Below are 20,955 nucleotides of genomic sequence, written 5' to 3'. Positions count from 1 at the left end.
TAAATAATCGAGTGTGTTGATGAGTGCGTATTGTTTACTAGATTCATGTTACATAATATTTGCAAATTCTACAGCAAAATTCATCTCAAATCACCACTCGACAACATTTATATTTTTGTTTCTTTTTTGTTACAGCGTAGTTTTAAATGTCAGTTCGTACACGCTTTTGTTTCCTTCAAAAAAAAAACCTGAATGCAACAAGGCCGAGTTGATTTAAAATTTGGGGCCTTGAATATTTGTTGTCATACAGGACAGCCAGATATATCGGCATATTTAATGAGAACTCTACCAGCTGGGTTATTTTTTATAAGGTTATTGACATAAATATCTAAAAAAAAATTAAATGATTGTTTTATATTAAAGAATCTTACTTAATAGTTGACCAGCTTGATCATGACTCAGTTTTCTACCACAGTCGATTGTTTATGGAATATTGTTTATCAAACTTGATGCATAAAAGATGGATTGTTTCGTGGTTTGTGTGGAATACTGCATAATCTTGTTACAAATAAATTTTACCACTCACCCATAAAGCATTCTACAATACACACACATTTATTCAGAATAACGGCTTAGTTCAATACTACATATCTTTGGAAGATTTTTCTAGAGCGTCCGTGTCAGTGTCAAACGTATATGACATGACATAAGATTACAAGAAAGTGAACAAGTTATACTTAAAGATTGCGTTGTTGATGCATTGACGGACTTATTAATTTCTTATATATAAGAAGGCCTCCAATAAAACAGCCAATGTAGTTTATCAAAATTTATAATGCAACGTTGCCGCACCAAATTTAAGTTTTCGTTTATTTTTACTCTGACAACAAAATGCTAATGTAACTAAAATAATGAAAAAAAACGTTATAAATACTGGTTGTACACGGCAAACGTTGTTTTGGCGCTTTGTTTGTTTGAACGAGCTAATATATGCCTTAGATATGCTGTAATGTTAAAATACATTATATTTTATAACATTATTCTTGTTTAATTATTTCATTAAATAAAAATACTTTTATCAAACCAAAACACTATTACAAAATTAAAATTCAAAGTTGATGTGGCAACACTGCAACGTTTTGACATAATAAATTTAGAGGACATGAGTTCACTGTTTTATTAAAAGGGCTATATATATATATATATATATATATATATATATATATATATATATATATATATATATATATATATATATTTATATATATAGAGTAAGATAAGAAGAAAAAATACACTCCGAGTTTAAGACGAATATTACTTTTTTACAAACTACATCTTGCAGTATATTCCACGTCATTTGTGACATGCGATTGGTTGTTTTACTGGAGGGACTATATAATTTTATGAAACTTATTATAAAAAAAAGAAAACACTAGTTTTTTTTGTAATAGAAGAAATTTAAAAAATATGGCGAATCTGAGGTGACAAATTGAGTTTAATAATCTCAATAAGCATGTGTTCCGTACAAAATTCATTCGAAAATGTAACTAAAATATATAAATAAAAATTGTAATTTATTCTAGATGTGACAACATCAACAAAATTATCAGGATAGGATAACTCATTCTATATTATATAATACAAACGATACTTCGTTCGATACTTATAGAAAGATTTTTTCAGTGTAGCTCTAAATGTCACTGTCAGTGTCAAAAGTATATGACATATGTCACTAAGAAGTCGCCGTCATTTTCTATGGTCACCGTATTTAATTGAAAGTTGTCTAGAATAAGAACGAAAGTCTAGAAATAAGAATAAACAAAAGTTTGAAAATTTAAAAAAATTATACAGATTCCAGTTAGTGTTAAATTATATAAACTATGACCTAGGATACATCGGCTGGTCACGTAGATGGTAACCTTCACCCATCGCCTCGTTTTCGGATCATGGGTGATCAATTTGATAAGCTCGACGAAAAAAAAAACTTGGATTCTCTGGCGATTTTTTTAGGAGGCCTATTATCGTCAATAAATTCTCGCACTTTGGCCTGTGACGCAGTCACCACGAGCGCCGACCTAATACATAGGACGAATTCTCGGAACGCCGCTATATTTGAGAGGATTTTCCTGGAACCGACGAGATTTATTTACTCGCCAAACGCCACTTGCGTGAGCGATCGTTATGCGGCTAAAATTATTGCGAATGTTTGCCAACGGTGAACGGTAAATATGTATTAATTTAATTGTTCTCGATGTTTATATTTAGGAGCCACTTATCGACACTGTTGTTCAAAAAAAGTGAAACCGTCTTTTTTTTCCGTCACGACATCCTTGGTGGATTATTATCGATCATTATGATATTTATATTTATGGTAAGCTGACTTTTATGACATAATTCTTCTTAATTAACCGTGGCTTAGAGACAAGAACTATGAGTAAGACACCAGGCAGCAATATTTATTGATGAATTAATTAATATGGATGATGATAATGTGTCACTAACTTTACAATAATCTAGTAAATCAATGACATTAATGTCATACAACTGGCTGGATGACTATTAAAAAAATATTTTATGACAATTCAACGTATTTATTTTGTCCTGAATAAAAATTATTTCTACAAAAAAAAGGATGGGAAAGAAAAATTGACGTTTGAAATACTATAATTTTAAATGCGCGCTCTAAAAGTTCATTTTTTAGTTACCAAATAATATGAAAAATTAAATTTAATATAATGTGGTGAGGTTGGTAGTACAAGAGTGCACGAATCAGCAAACATTTCAACAAGATTCATTTGCCATACAAACGGAAGAAAATGAATGTCTCACTGAACTCATTAAACCTTCAATGCTGTTCATTTTATTTACCCTGATATTGCTAGGTAATTTGATACAATACTAGATACACTTTTTCATTCCACAGAGCTGCTAAAAGTTTAAGAAAATAAATGTCCATCATCAAATGTAAATTATTTCAAACTATTTTTGTGTTCTAGTTACTATAAACTATGTAAAATGAATATCTTGAGAGCCCTATCAAATATATTTGCCTGTATATCAAATTATCATCGTACATTTTTTTAGTAGTTTTGCCATCGTAATAATCCCACTTTTAATTTCAAATCAATTAACTATAAATGATATTAAGCAATGGCAAAACTGAATGGGATGACTTACAAAACGATTAAATTGATTGTCTTGGCCACTAAACGAGATAATGTATGCTTATAAATTCATTGTCACGTTAAAATGAAATCAACGCCAACTACAATACATTTTGGTCCTTCTAGACTGAATCAATAAATTACCGACCTGAACAAAGTGTTTTCTTTTTATTCAAACTCTAACGTATGATATTGTGAATCATTGATTGTTGTAGTTTTCCAACTTTCAATGGTGCCTTGATTAATAAGCATCTCTGGTTAATAAATAATCATTAACAATTAGATTTCAATTAATCTGAGTTCAATTTTTTTCAGAAAGAGAATTAATATTAAAGCTTGGTTACGTTTTGATCAACTGATAACTATAATAATATATATATGATACAAATGATAATATACATATTAAAATAATGATGGTGTTTTGAATTTAAGACTTAAACAACTACCTATGATTTATTACTCTTCATATCAAAATGATAATTGTGCGTTAGATTAAGTCTTAAACAATAAAAAATACAATTTCGGCCCAGCTCTCTTTAACTCTGCGTTATGGAAGAATTTTTTCAACGAGCAATTAAATAAATATCAAAGAAGCTCCATGTGAAATTATTGATGGTTTAAATCAAGATTAAAATTAGATCAGATTTTGAACAAAAAATAATAAAACATTAGAAATTATCTTTGCCGCAGCCTCAAAGAACCTCCATTTTAAAATGACGATGGTGCTTTAGATTAACTCTTAAGCAATGAAATCAAATGCACATCTTCGTATACTGACCCAGTCAAGTATCTCTGTGTGTTGAACAAATAAAACCACTCAGTAAATAACAATATATATTTTATTTAAAAAAACAAAATATTTCACCAACTCGATCATCACTCGCGACGGTCTGCACTTTATGAACGTCTGCTCGGTGTAACGATTGAAAAAAAAATACGGGAAAACTTTATCAGAAATTTCGTGGTCTCGACGCGGGATCGGGACTCCTTTGCGGTACGTGAAGAACAACGGGGGAAAATAATAAAAGACGTGGCCGATAAACTAGTGGGTCTGCGTGGATTATTATCTAAAAATAAATTATTACAAATACATTAGACCGCTTGAGGCGGCGTGCGCCATCAACGTGTTGGCGGCTTGCTGGGTCTCGAGCAGTATCCTGGTCTCGTTCATCCACTGTTTGGCCACGCATCTCGGCGCGCCCTTCAGCAGGTTCATGTACTTCAAGGCTTGAGCAAAGTCTCCTCGATCCAACCAATACCTGAAAACAAAAAACCATCACGATTACTCCTGCTGTGAAAAAATGACAAACGTAGTGAAGATCTAAAACGGAATCTACAAACAGTGAAATATAGAGATACTAGTGATCTTTGAGTAAGTTTAAAACAAAACAGAACATTAGACTAATCGAAAAATCCAAAGTTGATGTAATATCTAAATACGCTCACGAAATCAAAAGCCTCATTCCACCATGTGGAATTATGATTATCTTTTCTATTTATTGTTACAATTGTGTGTTTATTATGATGAGAGAGATTCTGGGAGAAACGAAAGTCTCGAATTAGAAACATAGTAGCACGATTAGAACCAAGTGACTCTGACTAATGAAAACTCTATTAACCGAAACAATAACTGCATTTATAAAAGATGTACTTAATGAAGAAGATGTGCTTTAAGAAAATAAGCTTATCAAACCAGGATGAACCATATTTATCGCGTGTGACATTATCCTGTTTGTTATTTTTGTGGCTTTTTTTGCTTTTCTACTTGGTTCTAGTATGGTTTCATTCTGATCAAAGCAAAATGATCAGCAATTTCAAATGGATGTAGACAAAATAACTAAATAATAATAGCAGATTAAGACGAATGTGAAGAAAAAGCCAAAACAAAGAGGGAAAAAACAATCCTATTGGACGAGCACTTAAGGACAAATACTCTGTCTCTCTAAAATACTCTACAGTTAAGTTTGCACTAATTAATTTATTAATCAGGGATATATGTCGTGGTTGGTGATATATATTGTGATATACTGAAAAAAAATCTAAATTGTAAAAAAAACAGAATAAAAAAAAGGAAAATTTTAACAAATGTGAAAGAAAAAGCCAAAGAGCAGAGAAATATAATAAAATAATCCTCCTAGGGCACAAAGAAAGCAACATAGAGAGCGATAAGACAATAAGTAAAATAAAAGCTTGAGATAACATCGTTTTTCATAAATGAAATTTCTGCTCTACAAACACATTTGATGTGAAACACAAAAAAGAAACAGCGCAAGTTCATTAAATTAATTTTAAAAAATTGTATATATAAGACCTTAGCTGTATGATATCAAACAATTAAATAAATTTTCAAAGATTTTGCTCATTGACCAAACATGGATATTTATTTATATTTTTAGTGGTATTAAAAATCATACTTTTTTTTGTTCATTCTTCACTGTTACATATGGATAGAAAACCGTCGTACCTATCATAGTTGGCTATTTGTTACCGTTAACAAATAGCCAACTATGATAGGTCCCTCCCTCAAGCAATGCACAAAGGGCCCAACAAATGCTAGAAACCGTAGAAAAAACTAGCAGTGACTTAAATCACTGTTAAGTCCATCTCTACTGGAAGAAGAGTGAACCCAGACATTGACAACTTCAAGAGGTTCGCATCTAATAAATTTAAAAGTGGAAGGCTCCTCGAGAAGTGTTTGTGTACGTGTAAATAAAGATGTTATGCTGTAGTGTCTTGTAGAAATCAACTCCATATCTACTGTGACGTAGGCGAGTAATTACCTGGCTCTTTGCAGGATGTCGTTCGTGGTCAGCTTACTGAAATCCACCTTCTCGTCGTTCAGCTCGGACTGAGGAATGGGACTAGCGGCTTTGATTAACAAAAACGACTGAATGTAGGAGAGAATGTGTACGGGTAAAGCGGCACCTGCAAAGGTTATCGAAAAACGTTAAACAACTCCCCAATATCCCTTCGAAAATATACCGCACCTTCCGCTGGAATCAAATCGACGGTCCTCGCTACCTTCTCTACCTTCAGGAACCTCTCCCGCAGCGCGTCCTCGGGGTACACTCCGCGTTCCTTTGCTTCTTTCGGAATGCCTTGAATCACCACTGATACTAACTCATCGTTGGGCGCCGCGGCTTTGACAACAGCATTGATTTCCGGCTCCAACGGCCGTATCTGGTCTTTCCACGGTATTCCCGGGCAGCCGGCCCGGATGGCTCTGAGCAGCGACTGGCAGGCGCTCCACAGCACCTGTGCCTGTTTGGAGGACGCGTCGGCATCGTTTCTAGCTAAAGAATTCCTCTATGAGTCGGTATGAACGGGGGTATGAGCGAACAGGCGAAAACAAAATGGAAATCTACCTGGGTAGACGCAGAAACCAATAAATTTCCCATCAACAAAAAAGAACTCGAACATATGTGGATAAAACGCCAAAAAAATACTGACAAAAACCGATGACATCTCAGGTGCGAGGTCTTACCTTTGATTCCTTCGTCCAGTCCCCTCAGCCTGCCCACCATGGTCGATAGTTGCAGCTTGAACTTGCACCTCTCCTCCTCCAATTGCTCGTCGAACTTCCTCGACAAAAGACGCTCAATTTCAGTCTCGCGGGTTTTGATCGCCTCGTTGAGGTGATCGTTAAAGGCCTGCGACTGCCTCTTCAACTGTTCCCTTAGCTCCTGTTCAGCTTCTTGTCTCAGTTTCAAAACCTGATGGAAAAAGAAAACAACAAATCAATCACGAAACCGCATATTATCAACGGTCATAAGCCACCTGTTGTTGGAAGCAAATGGTGAGTCGTCTTTTCTCTTGTTCCACAGCCTCGCAGATCTGAGCGACCGTCAGGGGTTCCAAGCCCCCTCTCTTGGCCGCCTCCACCGCCTGCTCGACCTTGCCCTGCAGAATAGTCTCCATCTTGGCCAACTCTTTCTGGTAGAACAACACGTTGCCGTACACGTGCAAAATGAAGAGGTCCAGCTCCTCCTGGTCTACCGATAATTTCTTTTTCGAAAGATCGATATTGGGGAAGAGAATCTCCAGTTCTTCAGAGAAATTCTTGCGAGCCCTTTCCACTTTGTCCCAGTATTTCTCAGCGACGTTGCCGTGCTTCAGGGTCAGCTGAAAGTCGCTTTTCGCTTTTTCGACGTCGTCCTGTACCTTGGAGATGTTATTCCGGATGATCACTCTGGTACTATCGCTGGCTATAAAACCGGGACTAGAAACCAGGTTTTTAAGCTTGTTTATAGCATTGGTGGCCTCCTGGGCTTTCTCCTCGGCTCTTCTTATACATTCATTCTTTGATCTGGTTTTCTGTCTAACCTCCTCCCAAACTTCTGGCTTGACTTGATTTACTGCTTCGTCAATTATGTACTCAATATCCTGGTTGTAACTGAGAAGAACATGGACAGCTTTGTTGTATGCATTCACTGCTTCTTCTGCAGAAGTGCAAATCTGTTGTTCTAAGTCGGCTATCAGTTTGCTGTCAGTTTCCAATGGTTTTGGTTTTGGATCACCAGCTGAAAACGACTATTAATATTATTCTATCAATACAAGCAAAACTTGCAAAAGCAATCACCAATATCAACTTTGGGTTCTCCAGTAGGTTCATCTATTTTTTCAAGCCTTATTTCATTATAATTTGCACTAGTATTCTCTTTCACTTCATTTTTTAATGCAGGCACTATTGGCGGCGGAGCTAACACACAAACAGTTTGTTAATAAGGCATTCGATAATCAAATAGTAATGATTAGTATGCGCCACATTAAAAGCAAAAAAACTCTATGTCTAACCTATAAACCTACCTTTGTACTCCTTAGGTTCAGGAATAATTTCCTTTTTGGCTGCTACAGGTTTATCATCCCCTACAAACACACTTAAAATCGATTTTTTTGTAGAATCATAAAGAGATGATATTGAATTGTTATCAAGAGTTTCCAGTATTGTATCGGTGTAGGGAACGTAAGTTGTAAGGGTCTTCCTGAAATCTGAGTCGTACTTTGCATAACCCAAAGTAGCTCCACCAGCTAATGCTATGGCACCAAGAGTGAGAAAGAATTTGCCTCCGCTTCCACCATGATCAGATTTTGGAGGTGGATTTGGCGGACATATACTCTTGTCACTGTATTGTCTCACTCCTAAAGTTAAGTTTGCACCAATTGAATTATTATTCAGAGATATATGTCGTGGTTTCAATTGTGATACGTTTAAAAAGCTCTAAAAAAGAAAAAAAATTGATTCGACTGATGTAAATAAAGATGACATAACAAGCGACACTTAATATCGAAAAAGAGTAATTTGTGATATAAAATGATTGGTCTCACCCATGCTGATCTGCGGATTAAAACTTTACGAACAATTTGAAGCATCAACATTTTCTGGTAAAACCACTATGGGTCTGTGGAAACGTATTTTCTGCAGTTTCAGTTCTTCTTTCTGGACGACTACCCAACACCGGGTTTAGTGTGTAAAAGTCATATGTGAACTTCAAACGTCGAAATGTTTCGGACCCTGATTTCAGGTAAATTGGGGTTGTTTGGGCACGGATAATTTGTAAAATGATGAGGGGGGTAATGGGTTTGTCGGTATCGCTTACTGTTGGAGGATTTTTTAATTATTTGTCAAAATATTACGATCTTTTGTTTTTTGTTTGATATTTCTAGGTTATAATGTGGGGAATTTGTTTTAACATTGGCAGTAAAACGTCAAACATCCTATCGTTATCTTTATCTATTTCATTACGTTTTCTGAAAGAGAAGCTATATGTATTAATACATTTCTTCCCTTAATTTTAGCTGCAAGAGGGGCTGTTTCGACAATTGCAACTAATGGACAGAAAATTCAAAACTTTTATCAACCATCACTAGTGCAACAATCTTATCAGAGACAATTTTCATTACTTTCATCTCAAACACTATGTAGGCTATTTAATCAGCCTCAAGAATTGAAAAACCAAGTAGTTCTCACCAACACTCGAAACGTGACGAAATACTCTTTTCGTAAAGGAAAGAGAAAGTCCGTAAAAGCAGTAGTCAAGAGATTTTACCGCTTAAATTGGGGAGTTTGGATTAGGACACTTTGTGGACGCCATAAGAGATTATGGAAGAAAAGCCCCCCCAGAAAAAGAAGATTGCGACAACACGTTTTTTGCAACGCTTCACAGAGTATGCTCTTGGATAAAATGGTCTGTGATTATTGGAGAAAACCGAAATATTTCGTCGATGATCCTTATAATCCTTACCACACAAGAGAGGAATTTTCTATTACTTCTAGGAAACCAAAACCATATTTCCCACCTGAGTAATTTATAGTTCTGTATTTATCAATTGAAATTGTTTTATAAAAATAAATTAGTGTATTTAAACCTTTTTTATTTTAACTGTTACTAGGCAACCCGTTATAACATGTTGAATGTTTATATTTTTTAACAAATGTAAAAGCCTTATAGGATTGTAATAACTTAAATTTTATACGAAATTTTGCATAATATAGTTTTATATTTATAAAACTGAACTATTAGATATATTCCATATTTATTTTTTGAAGTTATGTAATCATAATTCATCAATCATTTTTTTTAACCCTTTATTTTGACATTTAAGTATTTTCGGATTTTTGACATTTTATGTCACGTTTAGGTTATAATCGGATAGTTTGTAACTATTTGTTTATATTCTATGATTTGTGTTAGTTAAAAAAGACATACATTAACACCACCATGGAATGCAGAAATGAATACTTTCGACATATTCTACTTTTTTATTTCCATAAAGGAAGGAGGGCCGCAGAAGCCCACAAAGACATATGTGAAGTATTCGGTGTCGAAAGCCTAACAGAACGTACGTGTCAAAATTGGTTTAAAAAATTCCGTTCCGGAGATTTCTCGCTCAAGGATGAAAAACGGTCCGGGCGACCCAGTGGAGTTGATGATAACGAAATCGAAGCCATAATTCAAGAAGACCGTCATATAGCCGTTCGGGAGATCGCTAAGAGGTTAAATGTCTCGCACAAGACAATTAGCAGTCATTTGAAAGGTCTGGGGCTCGTTAAGAAACTTGATATTTGGGTTCCAGACACATTAAAAGAGATTCACTTAACGCAACGAATCAACATTTGTAATATGTATATTAAACGTAATGAACGTGATCCCTTTCTGAAACGGATCATCACTGGCGATGAGAAATGGGTTGAATACAATAGTGTTATCCGGAAGCGATCATGGTCGAAACGCGACGATGTCACGGAAAACGCTTCAAAGGTTGGGTTGCATCAAAACAAGGTCATGTTGTCGATTTGGTGGGACCACAAAGGCGTCATATACTCTGAGGTGCTTCCTAAGAGCCACAAGATGAATTCGGATGTTTACTGCCAACAACTGAAGAAACTGGATGACGCGATCAAAGAAAAACGACCCGAGTTGACAAGCCCAATGTTCTACCATGACAATGCAAGGCCTCACACTTCTCTAGTCACCCGTAAGAAATTATTGGAACTTGGTTGGGAGGTCATGTTGCATCCGCCGTATAGCCCCGACCTAGCGCCTTCTGATTACCATCTATTTCGAAGCTTGCAAAACTCTTTGGACAATAAAACCTTCAATAATAATGAAGACATAAATTCTCAGCTGCTTCAGGTTTTGGCTCAGAAGGACCAGAGCTTCTATGAGCGCGGAATTATGACATTACCGGAAAGATGGCAAAAGGTCATCGCTCAAAAGGGACAATATATTATCGATTAAACACATTTTATTGGTGCAACATATATTAAGTGAGTATTTTTCTAGCCAACTGCCTTTTGTACTTGTATTATGTAATTTCCTAACAGCTATTAATTTCAAAACAAGATTAAGTAAGTTTTTTTATTCTATTTCCATTGTTTGTCCTCATTCAAGGATGATGCTATCAATTTTTATATATTAATCAGTAAATAATGAAAAAATATCCTAAAAAAATATTTAAAAATTACTTAGTTCCCAATGTAAAGGTTTTAGTTTCTAAGATATTATTTGAATAACAGTTTTTTATTCCATTGCTTTTGATCTACTACTATTCAAGGCCGATGATATCAATTTACTAATAAAAATAATTTGGCCGTTTTATTCTGCTGTAAATTGGACGGTATAAGAATTCCTGGGAAAGTATGATTTATTTCTATGGCAGTAATAAACACCAACAATTAATACTTAATAATATTTATTACTTTAAAAGAATAACATATATAAGTCCTATATAAAAATAAGAAAAATTTGTTTTCAACCTATGCGTCTTCATTTTTAGGGTGAGGGCATCACTTTTAGGCGCTCGAAGGCGGATTTCTCCAATGCCTCCCTGTGATCGGGATGTGCGATGTTGATGAGGGCGTGGGCTCTCTGTCTCAGCGACTTTCCGAAGAGATATGCGATTCCGTGTTCGGTGACCACGTAGTGTGCGTGAGCTCTGGTGGTGACGACACCAGCACCTGAGGAGAAATATTGACGTGAAGGTTGATCTAGTTAGCATTGGATGTTGATTATATGCTCTCCCGACTCGAGCACTCTATCAACTTAAATTATTTGGTAAAAATAATTAAACATGTTAATTACGAGAAATGTGTGATCTTATACAGAAAGTTTTTGTTTATTAACTCAATTAAATGATTTCTGAATGTAAACTGTTTCAGTTTTTTTTATGTTATTTTGTGTCAGTTACTATGGTAATAAAACAAGACCAAGTAACAGTGTTTTTATTTCGTTGTTTTTATACTAATCCCCGTTAGTCAAGGACGACTCGATGATATCAGTTTTGATAATTAAGGAACTAGGTCTGTCCATTTTCAAATAGTTTTGATATTAATGATCGTTTTGTTATGTTAGGACTGATAATATGAACATGTAACAACAGAAAAATGTAAATTTTCCTATATTTGTAACCACAAAAGTCGAAAAGGAATCCATGATTTTATTTAAAATTTAAACGTTAGGACGATCAAAGAAAACAAAAGGATTTACATATAATTTTATGTGCGTAACAGTCATATGCCATTTGAATATAAGAAACTACTTTTATGAGATTAGTGTAGAATATGGAAACAATAACAATGTGTTCTCTCAGTAAGATTACACTAGAATATTTTTATTTACTCTACTAATAATTAGTATCAGATTGAAATATAATGAAGCATCATATCAAAGAAACGTTACACTTTTAAGTAATATCAAGCCTCGAATGTTAATTACATACCTGGTTTGATGGTGGGTGCTATTTTTGATTCGCCCTTGCTGGTTACCGAAGGTAACGCGATGATGGGTTTGCCTTTCCCGTCGAAACCTTCGGCCGCGCCTCTCAAGAAATCGACTTGTCCACCAAAACCTGAATACATCCTAGTACCAATAGAGTCTGATACGATCTGGCCGGTCAAATCGACCTCTATGCAAGAGTTAATGGCGGTCATCTTGGGGTTTTTCGCGATAACACCTGAAAATGTATAAGCACCGCGTCACCGCATGTTTCCCTAACACCCCCCCGCCTCTTACCGGTATTGTTAACGTAATCCACCACCAGCATCTCGATGAAGGGGTTGTTATCGACGAAATCGTACAGCGCCTGGGTACCGATCAAGAACGAACCGACGATCCTGCCCTTGTGGATCTTTTTCCTGTTGTTGGTGATGCAGCCCCGGTTCACCAAGTCGATAACGCCGCCAGCGAACATCTCCGAATGTATGCCCAGGTCCTTGTGGTTGGTCAGGGCGGAAAGGACAGCGTCGGGAATACTGCCGATACCTGGAATCGATGTCGAGAGAAATATAGAAAAACGTTTTCTTCGAATTCGACACAAGAATCCTATTTCGCAAAAAAAGAACCAGTTCAGGAATATCTGGATCTAAGTAGGCGCGGTACAACTTTCTATTCAATTATTTTCAATCAAGTTTGCCAATAGAGAGAAAAAACCTAATACCAACACACCAGTTTGGGTTTATTAACAAGCATTCAACAATTGACTAGGTCCACAGAATAACAGATGTTATTGAAAAAGCCTACGAAAGTAAAAAAGTATGCTCAGCTATATTATTAGATGTATCACAAGCTTTCGATAAGGTTTGGCATGAAGGCCTTGTTCATAAACACCTACAAAAATGCTACAAAAAAAAACACACCAAACTAATAGAATCGTACATTACAACTAGAATGTTTAGAGTCAAATAAGAAGAAGCTTACTTTACAATAAAAGAAGCTACAGTAGGTGTCCCACAAGGAAGTGTACTGGGACCAATGCTTTATCTAATCTACACGTGTGATATATCACAAATGGAGAATATTACAATGGCTACATTTGCTGATGATACTGTGATTATAGCTGTCGGAGACAATAGTGAAGAAGCCTCATGAAAATTACAACAGGCAAGTGACAATATAAATAATTGGACACAAGCTTGGAAAATATAAATTAATTAAAGTAAATCTGTGCATGTCCAGTTCACCTACAATCAGACCGTACAAGCACCAATAACATTAAATAATACTATCATTCCATATAGCAACAACGGAATGAATATCTCGGAATGAATCTTGATGCAAAACTTCGCTGAAAGGAACATATAAAGAAGAAAAGAAAAGAACTGGAATTGAAATATAGGAAAATGTACTGGCTAACTGAAATAAAATCACAATTATCAATACATAATCAATTGCTATTATATAAACAAATACTGAAATCTATATGGACATACGGAGTTCAATCATGGGGATGTTCTGCAAAGAGTAACATAAATAAAATACAATTTTTTCAGAACAAAGTCCTGAGAGATATTGTAGGCGCACCCAAATACTATAGGACTGATTACCTACATCGAAACCTTCAGATACCCACAGTCAGTCAAGAAATCAAGAGAATTGCAAGGGGGCATGAGAAAAGACCCCATTCTCATAAAAATACTGAACTATTGCAGGTTTTGGATAGCACCAGAACAAGACACAGACTCAAAAGAATCAAACCATCTGATCTTGTGTAAAGTTGTGTAGTGAGGTGCATATAATAAAAAATACAGCAGTGACATGTATAAACATTATTTCACAAGAGACTGCGATAGAGCCGATGGGTCCTCCTAGTTATATACCTAGATTTATGTTATCATAAAGACAAATTGTAGGTTAGACGGAAACGACTAGTAACAATGTAATAATTAAATAATAATAAAAAAAGTTTGCCAATAATGCCCGTTTTTCAACTAGTTCAATGAATTTCATAGTTTTGTCAATGAAATATAAAATCTTTTCCTCTGTGGAATAATTTATCGCTACCTTATACTATAAAGTGCTTTACCCATTTGTAACGTGGCTCCGTCTTCGACCAAATTTTCGGCTATGTTCTTCCCGATGAGGGTCTCTACTTCGGAGGGTGGTTTACCGCCGTGAGCGGGCAGGGGCGTGTCTACCTTCACCGCGTAGTCAATGTGACTGATATGGATGATGCCGTCTCCGAACGTCCTGGGTAGGCGGGGGTTTACCTGAGCTGAAGAAAAATGTATCCACATCATAAGGGAGACTCGGACATCGAAACGTACCAACAATTATTTTAGAGTGGGTCATTCCTGCTCTTACGCAGTCTACGCTGGTGCCCAAGCTGCAGTAGCCGTGCTGATCTGGTGGAGAAACCTTTAAAAGGAAACGGTCAATCAAGTTTCGAAGGCATTTTGCATGTGGGACTTTCTAGATGCATGTTGTAAGTCACTTTATTTTTGTATTTCTCATCATGAAACATGCATTTCAAAGAAGGGTCTTCAAGAAAAAATACCAAAATGCTAGAATAGTGAACTGTGAGACGTCACGAAATAATGGTAATGAATTTTTTAATGTGTTAGGGTATTTGATTCCTCAATGTAATAATACAATGATAAAAATTCTGCACTAGTTAAAATGTTCTAAAATATAGCTAAAGCGTGCAAGACAAGATGTCATAATTTTGATCCTATCCAATATTTTAATCCTATCTGGTGATTAGTGCCGTCATTTGGTACTCTTGACAAAAGTTGAGGCCACACTTTAGTGTAATACTGGTAGTTTTTCGTGCTTTATTTTATAATATTTGGCCATATTCATGGTTATTGTATCTGAAAAGCTTATATAACAGTTTCACAATTCCTTTTACATCTAAATCAATAAGCTCGAGATGTAGTTCAAAACAAACGTTGTAATACTACAAAAGTGATTTTATAACTACTAGATATGAGATAAATGGGAGACATGCTATCGAAATTATTAAAAAGTTTCAACGATATACAAAATGATTCTTGATATCATGTATTTTTATTCTTTTCCTAATCAAATATAATCGTACTTGTGATCTAAAAACAAGTCATATTACTTCAGTGATTGTTATATTAGGTAGGTAATCATTGAGAAATTATCATGAAACATGTTATTTCAAAATAAATACATTTTTTACAAAAAAAATAAAGGCCTTCAAGGAAAAATGCCACAACGCTAGAATAATGACCTGTGTGACGTCACGCTTTCCTAAGCACTTGCCAATAAATATGTTTATTGTGATTTGTGATTTTAATTATTCTGAGCAATGGTAATGAATTTATAATGTGTTATGGGTGTTTCATTTCTCATTGTAATAATACAATGAAAAAAACTCTGAACAACTTATTTATTAACGTTCTAACTAAGAAAAATGTTCTGAAATATGGGTTTTAACAAGAATTTTATATGCTTTGGCAATTGTAGAAAACTTGCTCTCAGTAAAAATATTCTTGCACATCATATCTCTGGTGCTATTGGATACTCTTTAGACAAGATGAGGCCGCACTTAGTTTCTTATCAAGTGTAATACTGACAATTTTTCCGTGTGTCTAAAATGATCGTATATAATTGTTTCTGAATTCTTTTTACTCCCACTAAATCAATAAGCTTGAGGCGTAGTTCAAAGCAAAGGTTGTGGTACTACAAAAGTGATTTTATAACTGCAAGACATGAGATAAATGGGAGACATCATATCGAAACTATACATATATACCTCATCATATACACATCATCATCAGAAACATCATATTCCAAATGATTCTTCATGCCATGTATTTTTATTATTTTCTTAATCAAATATAACAGTACTTGTGATATAAAAACAAGTAATTTTTTTAAGTCTCATATCATATAATTTTATCATTACGTCAGTGATTGTTTGTTATATCAAGGCAGCAATGTAAATCATATTTATATTAATTTCTCTCAAGCTTTTATAGGAGTTTCAATTCGGTTGATAGCGATGTCACACGAAAAATACACCATTTATGCAGCTAAAGCCGCAATATGACAATCGGCGATGCTATGTGTTTTGGTTTTTATGTCCAAAACAGTCTTATCGCCTAATTATAATGCGGGCATAAAGTAAAACAAAATCACTGATACGACTCGAGCACCGCGATAAACATAAACAGACCCCGTAAGCCGTACTTATTCGAGCACACAAACAGAGATAATTTTTTCCAAAGTCCACCGTGACCCAATTCACAGTACATGAAAATGAAGTTGGCGGCACACACACAAACTATACTGACTTGGATGACGGCGATGTCGGGCTGGATGATCTTCTTGTAGAACAGCAGCGGGATCTCCGACAAGAAGATGGGGACGGTGTCTCCTCGGCCCTCGGCCACGGCCTTCCTGACGTTGCCGCCCATGAACAGCGAGAACGACCTAGACGGCAGGCATCGCGTGATTGATAGACTTCAGCGACTTGTCGCTCGGCACAAGGGAGGCTTACCTGAAGATTCCTTCGCATGACGGGTCGGTGTAGGAGGCCGGACCCTCTGTGTGCATGTGACAAACGGTGACGTCCTTCAGCTTCTTCTTCTTGCCGACCTCGGTCATGGCGTTCAGGAGGTCGATAGGGGTTGCTGCCGCTCCCTGAGCGAACACGGTATTTCCTACAACCAACAGGAAACATTAGCGTTGTTGAAATATAAGGATTATGATATTAGACAAAGTATGAAACAATAGCACTGAAAATATCGGAATTTAAAAAAATAATAAAGCAAAAATGTAACAGGTCAATTTAAAAGTCACCGGCCTGACACATAGATGGCGCTACTAGAATTAAATCCATATTGTTTTTAGTTAGCCCTAACCATCAAAAGATGCGTGTATAAATTTGACAGCTGTCGGATTAGGCATATTTTGAAGCAAAGGACAAATCGTACTACAAAAATGAAATCGAAAAATGGTATCCTTGAAGGTAATTATGTTGAATAAAAAAAACTAATTTTTCCAAAAAAATTGTTTTACTATGGTAGGCCGGGGACTTTTCAATTGATCTGTTATTTTTCAGACAAAGGAAAATGTAACTTGTTATAACGGTAACAAATGAATTGACCGAAGGCTGCTATTATTATACTGTGTTAATTTGATATTGATCTCTTTTAAACATATAATTACTACCTTATGTCATCAGAGTCTCGGCTGTTCAACCCACAAAAATATTTTAATGTCCTGATATTATATAACTCGATTAATATATTTAATTATTATTGAGTGTAATTATTGTTATTCGCTTCTTTATTTGCCTTTTTTATTAACAATTGACAAAAGGCCGTTTCTACTATCTGCGTAAAACACCAGAGGGCGCTTTTGATTGTAGATTTTTTTACATTAAGTGTTTATCTAGATTTATGTCCCATCTATCTTATCTACGATTACATATAATTGCTCTTAGATAGGGATTATTTAACGCCTAAATTAAGTAATACATGAGCAATGACTCTATTGGATCTAATAAGGTTTTAATTGTTGTATGGTTATTATATTCAAATAAATTTATTTCATGAAAGCTTCATTAAATTCCACACCAAAATAGAAGAGCAATATTGGAGATAGTAGGATATATCTGACGAACACATTCCTATAGAACCAGAATATATTATTCTGCCTTGAATTTTAGAAATTAATCAAATTACATCGACTTGTGTTTACTTGACTCGATTCATTTCTGCTTTTGGAACTATCCTGAGCTACGATTTCATTGTATAAATATTTTTATCGTAATGTTATCTAGTAAATAAAATACAGTCGCACAATTTTTAAAACTCAGTGTACATCGAAGCCAGAAACCAAAACGGCGAGAAAAAAATAATAAAAATAGAGTTTTAAAAATACAAATTCGCACAACTCCAACTCATCTATAAAGATGCGAGATGCGATAACGTAACGAGCGTTCAAAAACCAGTAAATAAAAGCGATTTTCCGAGAACTCGGTTCTATATTTAGAGGATCTGTTGAATGGATTATTGGCGACACCACTTCGAGACACACACACACACAAAATAGAAGGTCTTAGGAGATTCCCGATATTCTTAAAAATAATTCGGAATAATACAAAAAAATATTTGTCTCACGCCTGCAAAACATCTACAACGTGTTACAATTTGCATACGTTTCGTTGGATATAAATTAAATTATATAACCGTGTCATGCTATAAAGCTCCTGATCAATCGGAATGATAAAAAGCAAACAGCGAGTTATTGCCGTCAAATTCCATCGGAATAATTTATATTTCATGGTACACGGTTTAAAATAGTTCACAAAATGAGAAAAACAGGTCGTCGTATTGAATATAACACGTTTGCAAAATAAACATATACAATCAACCAAGTTAAATATATCCTCGATTAGAGCATTACGTACAATTAATGTTCATAATAGAGGATGACCAAAGTTCACTTTTAATGCAATTCTAATATATATTTAAAAGTTTCTTTGAACTACTTACCGGACTGCAAGTCTTGAAAAGCCTCTTCCGGGGACACCCATTTGGGTTCCTTTCCTTTGATGGGCTGTGCTGGTTCGTTAACATAAGTAAAATATGTTCTTGAGGCTGATACAGCCTTTAAGGGCAGAGCCCTAGAACTTATTTTGCTTGTCAAGCTTCTTAAACTAACTGCCATCTTCTCAGCAATACTCCAAAGTCCACAGAGAACACGTCTTGTTTATTAGGCGAATATAGTTGTGTAATTTACTCCAACCCCGACTACTATAGGAATGACACTGACTCCAAAAAAATTGAAAATATTATGAAGTTGTTCAAATCTTGACAGACACAAAAAATCGACATAGAAATTGACGTTTTGTACTCGTGGCGCCACATATCCCTTCAAAATAGAACTATAAGATATTCGAATTAAGGAAACTATAAAGAAAAGAAAAAAAAATATATAAAAGAAAATATATATAAATAGGAATTATATCTTATAGAATAAGTATGTGGATATATAATAATATAATATTATAAGATATAGGTTTATCTTTCTGTTTCTCTCTATAGCTATAATTTTGAACATACCTTGCGCCACCTAGGGGAGTTTCTTAATACTAATTAGGGTTTGTACGGTGGCGACATCTCTTGGAACAGCGCCATACTATAAGCTATTAGTGAAATGGAAACTGTAATAAATATTGACATAATTAAAGATTTCTTTGAAAAAATTAATTACAGCAAATGCCCTCTAGGAAAATTTGATAATACTATCAAATGTTTCTGGTGGCACCATCTATTAGTCTACTGCTATATTATATATGATAGTTGTCATCAAGTTGATGATATGAAAACTGTACTAAAATTTTCCAAAAATTGCAGTTTCCTTCTAGGAAGTAAACTAACATCTAGGTAAATTTCAAAAACTAATGAATGTTTATATGGAAACTGTAATAAAATACGAAAAAAAGTTCCTAAGTATCGGGAATATAATTTATAGTAAATATTACTCTTTTAATGTAAATATTTGCATAATGATATATTTTTTGTAAAATATTACATAGCATTCAGTGTCACCTAGAAAAATTTCTTGATATTATTGAATATTTGCAGTGGCACCATCTAGTAGTGAGTTACTGTACTACGTGTATATGATAATGTGGAAACTGTAATATTTATTGCAGATTCCTTCTGGAAATTTATTCAACATCCATTGCCATCTAGACACTTTTTGTAGTACTATTGAATTTTTACATGGTTGTCCCATCTGTTAGTATAATATCATACTATACATAATTACGGAAAATACGAACACTGTAATAAATATTAACAAATACTCTGAATGGTAAATGGAATTTATACTAAATAATATATTTCAAAGCATATGAAGCAAATATATATATATTAAAGGAACTTCATGTGTATTTACAATATCTCGTAGATGTAGTTCCTCTATTTTATTGTCATAATATAAAAATAAGATTCTATAATTGCCATTATTATATTGTTCAAAATGACATTCTATACATGTTCATGATTATTGATTTTCAAGAATTTGACAGATCCAAATAGACTCTTGTCAATGATTGTCGTTTGATCAGCTTAATTACTAGTTAAGTTCTTTAGTTTTGATATAGGAAAGAAAACATTTCTAGTAATAATATTATTTTATTTTATATAACTGAAACCATCTGTAGGTGTGATTAACACTGTAACAAAAATAATTAAACAATAAACATTTCTGAAATGTCCAAATATTTGTTTTTTGTAATAAAAGTATATAGTGTCCCTTAAGATTAAACTAATTATATATATTTTGGCGACACATATTTGATAAGGACTTGAAATTAATTGGGAATATGTAAATATAAAAACTTTAATAAAGATTATACCCAAACCTTTAGTGAATTTATCAATTTTTCACTATATTTAGCGATTTGATGTTGATTAATAACGAAACTTATAAAGGCACATTTTTTATGATGTTTCGAACATGTTCTTAAAATTGATGATTGAGTTTATTGGCTTACTTGATCATTACAACAAAGCATAACACATACAACATAGAGTTTAAATTGATATAATGGAAACATATTTACTAAAACATTATTATATTCGTTC

At 34.5% G+C, this 20,955-nt stretch overlaps 3 protein-coding genes across 4 annotated transcripts; 1 reads left to right on the top strand and 2 right to left on the bottom strand.

Annotated features, from left to right (window-relative positions):
* Positions 1 to 3,925: 3,925 nt before the first annotated feature.
* Mitofilin (mitofilin) lies at positions 3,926 to 8,594 on the bottom strand. 2 transcript variants are annotated; one of them, XM_076409114.1, is made up of 8 exons: positions 8,430 to 8,594; positions 7,911 to 8,322; positions 7,684 to 7,803; positions 6,882 to 7,624; positions 6,589 to 6,817; positions 6,092 to 6,397; positions 5,885 to 6,029; positions 3,926 to 4,363 (listed from the first exon to the last, which is right to left on the bottom strand). In XM_076409114.1, exons 1-8 carry the CDS (start codon positions 8,478 to 8,480, stop codon positions 4,186 to 4,188), a joined length of 2,184 nt encoding a protein of 727 aa, XP_076265229.1. In that variant the 5' UTR covers positions 8,481 to 8,594; the 3' UTR covers positions 3,926 to 4,185. The 2 variants fall into 2 exon arrangements, with proteins under 2 accessions (XP_076265229.1, XP_076265230.1); XM_076409115.1 differs by lacking the exon at positions 7,684 to 7,803.
* Positions 8,486 to 9,469, top strand: mRpL35 (mitochondrial ribosomal protein L35). Its single transcript, XM_076409117.1, has 2 exons — positions 8,486 to 8,626; positions 8,901 to 9,469. Exons 1-2 carry the CDS (start codon positions 8,605 to 8,607, stop codon positions 9,407 to 9,409), a joined length of 531 nt encoding a protein of 176 aa, XP_076265232.1. The 5' UTR covers positions 8,486 to 8,604; the 3' UTR covers positions 9,410 to 9,469.
* A 1,811-nt stretch (positions 9,470 to 11,280) lies between these two features.
* LOC143199356 (succinyl-CoA:acetate/propanoyl-CoA:succinate CoA transferase) lies at positions 11,281 to 19,172 on the bottom strand. The gene is made up of 8 exons (XM_076409116.1): positions 18,853 to 19,172; positions 16,851 to 17,013; positions 16,645 to 16,783; positions 14,647 to 14,737; positions 14,406 to 14,594; positions 12,617 to 12,865; positions 12,324 to 12,557; positions 11,281 to 11,562 (listed from the first exon to the last, which is right to left on the bottom strand). The coding sequence occupies exons 1-8, from the start codon at positions 19,025 to 19,027 to the stop codon at positions 11,378 to 11,380; spliced, it is 1,425 nt and encodes a 474-aa protein (XP_076265231.1). The 5' UTR covers positions 19,028 to 19,172; the 3' UTR covers positions 11,281 to 11,377.
* Between the last annotated feature and the right edge of the window lie 1,783 nt (positions 19,173 to 20,955).

This window comes from Rhynchophorus ferrugineus, unplaced genomic scaffold (genome assembly GCF_030347505.1).
Source record: "Rhynchophorus ferrugineus isolate W39M unplaced genomic scaffold, kcgeb_rfMv2 rfM7, whole genome shotgun sequence".
In the NCBI taxonomy this organism is placed as follows: domain Eukaryota; kingdom Metazoa; phylum Arthropoda; class Insecta; order Coleoptera; family Curculionidae; genus Rhynchophorus; species Rhynchophorus ferrugineus.
This window is presented reverse-complemented; position numbering and strand designations above follow the sequence as displayed.